This window comes from Melopsittacus undulatus, chromosome 6 (genome assembly GCF_012275295.1).
Source record: "Melopsittacus undulatus isolate bMelUnd1 chromosome 6, bMelUnd1.mat.Z, whole genome shotgun sequence".
NCBI lineage: Eukaryota > Metazoa > Chordata > Aves > Psittaciformes > Psittaculidae > Melopsittacus > Melopsittacus undulatus.
In genome coordinates, this window is record NC_047532.1 from 75,434,608 (window position 1) to 75,440,938 (window position 6,331).

General features: G+C 53.5%; 1 protein-coding gene across 1 annotated transcript in view; it reads right to left on the minus strand.

Moving 5' to 3' along the window:
* Positions 1 to 5,431, minus strand: part of HS6ST2 (heparan sulfate 6-O-sulfotransferase 2) — a 115,153-nt gene extending 109,722 nt beyond the window's left edge. The window contains exon 1 of the mRNA XM_034064371.1: positions 4,819 to 5,431. Coding sequence (XP_033920262.1) covers positions 4,819 to 5,330 — 512 coding nt within the window. The 5' untranslated portion in view covers positions 5,331 to 5,431. The remainder of the gene's footprint in view (positions 1 to 4,818) is intronic.
* Between the last annotated feature and the right edge of the window lie 900 nt (positions 5,432 to 6,331).

Below are 6,331 nucleotides of genomic sequence, written 5' to 3' on the forward strand. Positions count from 1 at the left end.
TACTCTTAAATAACCCAAAGTTCATTTGTGCTCTATTAAAAGATTTAAAGGAGAACTGAAGAGACCTAATTTGGAAAGTGATTTTTTTAATCCCCTTAAGATGTGCTTTAAGAAGTGCAACACTTTATGTGCAAAAGCAGCAATATCAATTTAGGGAGCTTTACAAGTCCTGTCGTCCACACTTAACCACGAGCTGAAGTTCAGAACTAAGACTTTCAAGGTCAGGCCCTGTAATGGAGTTAGGTGAAGGAACCACTTGTACCCATGAAGATAATCCCCCACCCTTCCCCTCAACACCCCTATTTTTGCTCTCCAGGCTTGTCCACTGCTTCCAATGCCCCCAAAACAGACCCAGCTCCAGTCCCATGATGTGTCCTGCAGGGCCTGGTACTGAATTTGCAGGTGATGTTCACTGCATCCCTTACCCTGCAGCAGTCATGGTACCCTCCTTGCCCTGAGCATCCCCTCTGGTCAGGCTGGGGGACTCCATCCTTAGAAATGGTGTCTGCTCCACCAGCACATCCAGAGGGTTTAGACTGCCCACCTCCTGCCAAAGCCTTTATTATGCACCTCAAGCCTTGGGGTGCAGGGTGCAGCAGCTCCCCTGCCTACAAGAAATCCAGAGAGGGACCTTTTACAGGGATACATAGGGACAGGACAAGGGCTTTAACCTGCCAGAGGGGAGACTGAGATGAGCTCTTAGGCAGAAGCTCTTCCCTGTGAGGGTGCTGAGGCGCTGACACAGGGTGCCCAGAGAAGCTGTGGCTGCCCCATCCCTGGCAGTGTTCAAGGCCAGGTTGGATGAGGCTTGATGCTGGGGAGCACTACTCAGAAGCAGCCAAAGCACTATTGTGTTATCAGCACCTCTGCAGCTACCAATACAAAGCAGAGCACTATGAAGGCTGGCAGGGGAAAAACTAACTTCGTCTCAGCAATACAGCAGATGAGATCTGCACATGCAAATCCCACTACACTTCCAAAAGCATGAGGCTTAACCTGTTTAGCCAACAGAGCCACACACAGTAAACACTTCCAGTTTGCTGGGAAATGTCTTAATGCATCTTTTCTTCATATTTTCTTAAGGCTTAACTCGGAAGAGTTTTAACTAACATGCAGGGACAAGACAAGAACATCCATGCATCACCAGGGGCTTCTGTCCCACATTACAACAACATGGTGCCAGCATCAGATCTCCCAAAAACCAGTAAGCGCCATCCCTGGTCCTGGTCCAACAGGCTTGTACCAGCAGCATAAGATTTCTTCCAGTCTCAGACCTCTGGCTCCAGCGGCTGCTCTGCAAGCTCATTCGCCTCTCAGCAGAGAGCATCTCTTTCCTTTAATGCTAGCCAGGAGGCACCCCAAATACAGCCCGATCTTTACCCACAGCCAACTCTCTCACCCAACAAGGTTAAAAGGCAAGACAGTGCTTCAGAACGTAGGTATCTGTATCTGCTCCCATGTCTCATTACATTTTCCAGTCTAACCCCAAGGCCTTTTGTTTCTTGCAATGGTGCCATTGGATTTATTGCTATAGACAAGTTCAGTAGATACTCCCCATAATAATTAGCCAGAGCCAAGCAAAAACTCAGTTCTGTGATGCTCTCATACACAATTCCTTTGGATGCTGCCTCGTTCAGTGTGCCAAGAGCTTTGAGGCTTCCACAATCAATCAAGTGACCCAAGTCAGTCACTCATGACTAGGAAAAGGCACATTTCTCCTTTCTCACCGCTGATGCCAAGCAGCCCAGACAAACCTCTCCTTTCTGCCACCACCATTAGCACATTCCACAAACCTCCCAAGCAGCAAAGCCAGAGCAATCAATGCATAAACTATGCTGCACCTTCTCCTCTCCCAAGGCTTCTAGATGCCCGGGGATGAGCAGCACTGGTGCAACAGGAGACAAACAGGAAAGGGGGCATACAATACACCTAGATGGATGCAAAGGAGGCAAAACCAATATATCCCTCTCCCCACACCCAGAGATTCATGCTCCTCTGGGAAAGGAAGGACTAAAGAAGGAGAGGGAGAACTATTTAGCTGGTTTTTAAGGAGCAAAAGACCCTACTACAAAGGAAAGCAAGTTTCGGGAACCTATATGCTTTCATATTCAGGAAAGCATCACTAGGTTAAATCCAAAACAAGTATCACAACAGCCATCCTGAGTGTTTCTACTGCTCCAGTGAAGGAATCTGCCCTTCAAGCCTGCAACTTCCAAAGAAAACAGAGACAGACACAGACCAGTGACGAGATGAAGAGGACAAACTGAAGGATAAATGCTGCAGGCAACAGGGTTCTTCATGAGCGTACCCTCCGCATCCTATCACAGTGATGCTTTGTACCTGGTGCTGAGCATCACGAGGTCCAGGGCCAGGGGATCCTCCAGACTAACAAAGACTCAACTGTCAAACAGAAGAGAAGGCCCCAGCTAACTACCAATCTGGCAAGTAGGCTCTCCATGTCCCACAAAGCTAAGTACTAAGTGCTAAGTACTAAGTCCCTGCTAAGTACTCATACACAGGTACAAGCTCAAAGGTTTGCTGGCACAATGACCGCTGATTTGGCTATTACCAGACAAGGCTACATAGCTTCAAGCCAGTAGCTACAGACTGCATTGTGTAGCTGACCAGCAATACACACAGCATGGTCCCCCCAAAACCCCACTGCTGGAACGGGGGCTGGCCCCACTGGTCTCCACTCAGACCTCCTCATCCCACACCTACTCCACTTGGACCCCCTACATCCCACACCTGCTCTGGAAGCATCTATTCTCTGTCCACATTAGCACCTGTGCCTGGCTCTAGGAATAGGTTCTAATTAATCAGCTGTCAGCTGAATGTTGCTGAATAAGGATCACAAAATTAAAGTCAAATTATGACAATGGCAGGAAGACCTAAGAGCCATTGTTCATTTAAGAACTTCTCTTCCTGCACTTTTCAACATTTAGAAGCTGCAGTTCGAATAACTGCTTGTCAAGACATTATTTGGAAAATAAGCAAGCTGTGTAATTAGGTTATTAAAAATATAACATCATTTTGAAGCCTTTGAGAGAGCAGACCTCTGCCTAAGACAGAATAATCACAGCTTCCTCTCTCCTGGCTTCAATCCCAAGTCACAAGTCCCAGTGACCTCTCAGAAGCTGGCTTTGACAACATACATCATCTGCTGGATGAGGAAGCATTGCTCTGAACTCCTGGACAGGTACTCACAGCTCTTCTGACTCAGAAAAGCAGGTTTTGAGAACACACACCAAAAACCACAAAGCCGAAAGCTACAGACTAAAATCTCAGCTCTCCAAGCCGGGCACTCCCTCCTGCCCATGGTGGTGGGCTCAGGACAAGAAGTCTTCCAGACACAACTAAGGCTAAGCACAAATGACCTGGGGAAGGAAGGAATCCCTGCCCCACAGCTACAACACTGCAATCCAGGCCCACCTCTGTGGGAAGAGAAAGAAAGATCACTCGAAGCTGCTCCACAAAGAGAGTGCACATTATGCAATTTCCATTTCTGCTGACAAACAACATATTTATAGGACAGGTAAAATAAACACCAGAGCAAGCAAGGCTCATCAGCCTGAAAACGGGAAGCTAATAGGCCCAAAGGGGGATGGAATCATTTCCCGATGTTTGCAAATGGGATGTCACAAAAAGGAGGCGATGAAATTTTAAAGCAGTCAGGAAAACAAAAGAGCAGGAATCACAATAGCCAAGTCTCGAAGAGCTGCTGCTGGGCTACAGGCAGATAATGACGCTAACCATTTTTCTACTAGATGGCAGTGTAGTGTCACACTATATAAAAGGAATTCTAGAAAGAAATTGCTTTCTATTTCAAGTGAATCTGTGCTTAGACTTGACTTCAGATAGCATGATACATCACAGTCCCCTCATTGTAAGGGGACCTGCCATTAGTCTAACGGTGCAGTAGGAGTGATACCCTAGTTTCTCATTTCCTAGCGAAGCAATATGAAAAGACACTAAACCTCTGCTGCAGGGTACCCCTGCGTGCAACGCCGCGGCCAAGTGGCTCGCTCCGTTCCAGCTAAAGGCAGGCTGCAACCAAACAGCTCCAGGAGCAGAGCCAGCGGCTCCTGGCTGCCCAGGGAAAGGACTTTAGAAAGGCAGGGGCAGCATTGAGGCAACCACCCAGCTATGGCCGGGCGAGGGTAGCGACTGCAAAATCAAGGTGCAGGGATGCGGTGTCACTACAGCCCAAAACACAAAGTAAACAAGGTTAGGGTTGAAGGACAATGCGAATGTTGGCAAGGAATTCAGCCCCAAGATTAACCTTTACTTCGCAAGGTAAGCTAAACTTCAGGTGGAACAAGACGCAGCGGCTCCCGAACACTCCCAAAAACAATGCTAATTCCTGGCACACCCGGGGAGCTCAGTACCAAGAGGTACCTGCCGGAGATGGAGAAGCTCTGGGGAGACAGCAGGGTTCCGGAGGGACCCTCGCCTCTGGATGAGCCGGACAAGAGCCACGCTGGGGTCCCCGTGCCATGGGGCTGCCAGGCCTGTCCGGTGTCACCGGGCTCTGTCACTCCGGTCTCTCCTCACCAGCAGTTACAATCGCGACAGCCCCTGGGACATGGTTTAAAACTCTTCATTGGCGGCAGAGCCGGGGGTGCCCTGGCTCCCGGCGCCCCCGCTGCAGCCCGGTACCGGCGGGGCTCACGTCCCACCCCGCACACCGCAGCATCATCCCCGCCACCACCGCGTCCGCCGTGTCCATCACCCGTCCCGCCGCAGGGCGAGCGGAGGGACGGTCCACGGGAAGCCCCCCCCAGGGGGAAAGGCCCGGTTCCCCCCGCACGGCCTCACCTGGAGGGCCGGAGCCGCACCTCCTTCTTGCTGTCCACCACGGAGGGCACGCAGTTGGTGAGCTCGGTCCAGTCGGCGTGCAGTCCGCAGCTCCAGCCGGTGGAGAAGCGGGAGAACAGCCATGTCTCCCGCTTGCCGGGCCGGTGGCAGGTACACTTCTTCTGCCCGGCGCGGCACTCGCACGGTTGCTCCAGCTGGATGTTGCGGACCAAGTGCCGGCCGAACGTGGTGCCGCCCGTCTTCTGGATGTGCAGGAACACGATCAGGTCGTCCCCTTTGATGTTGAAGTCCACCCTCCGCAGCAAGTCTCCGGCGGAGAAATTGAAACGGGGAACAAACCGCGCCGGGGTCTCGTCCTCCGCCCGGTACGGGTCGGCGGCGGCGGCGGGGCTGAGCGCACGGAGCCGCAGGAGCTGGCACTCGGTGCCCGGGCACACGTACTGCAGCACAATCACGGCGAAGAGGAAGAGCATCACCAGCGCCAGCAGCACCTTGTGGGACCGGTCCTCCATGCTCGCCGGGAGCGCCGCGCATCGCCGCCACCGCTCACAGCCGCAGCCGCCGCCGCTGACCGCCCCGGCCGCTCTCTGCCGCCATCGCCCCGCCGCCGCCGCCGGCCCTTCCCGGCAGCCCCCGCGCAGGCCCGCCCCGGACACACCCCCCCGCGCCGGGACACGCCCACACCGGGGCTTTTCCGGTGGCGGTGGCGCGGTGGGCACGTGGCGGGGTGCGCTGGTGCGGGACCGGCTCCGCACAGCCCCGCGCTCCATGGACCGGAACCGTCTCTGCACAGTGCCACCTTCCAGCCGTGGGCAGGACCGGCTCCGCAGAGTCCCGCACTCATGGACCGGAGCCGGCTCTGCGGAGCTCCGCGCTCCAGCCATAGACTGCAACAGGCTCTGCAGAGCCCCATGCTCCAGCCATGGACCGGGACCGTCTCTGCACAGTCCCACGTTCCAGCCATGGACCAGGACCGATGTGCGGTGCTGAGCCACGCTCCAATCATGGCACTGTCCACAGTCACTGATCTCCTGTGCACAAAGCTGTGTTTTCCACACGTGCCAACGCCCGGGTTTGGGGGGGGTTGAGTGTATCAGGTGTTTTTCTTGACACCCCAAGAGGCTTCAATTCATTCAGGTGGCAAATACATGGGGTGCATTGGCAGCAGTGTGGCAGCAGGGCAAGGGAGGTGATCCTCCCCCCTTGCTCAACTCTGATGAGGCCACCTTGGAGCACTGTGTCCGGTTCTGGGCTCCTCAGTACAAGACAGACAACTACTGGAGAGGGTCCAGCTGTGACCACAAGGATGCTCAGGGGTCTGGAGCATCTCTTACAAGGAGAGATGGTGGGAGCCAGGCCTGGTTAGTCTGGAGCAGAGCAGACTGAGGGGATCCCATCTATGCAGATCAGTATCTCAGAGGTGGGTGCCAGGAGGATGGCAACAGGATGAGGAGCAACGGCCATGAACTAAAACACCACAAGTTTCATCTCGTCATGAGGAAGAACTTTGCAC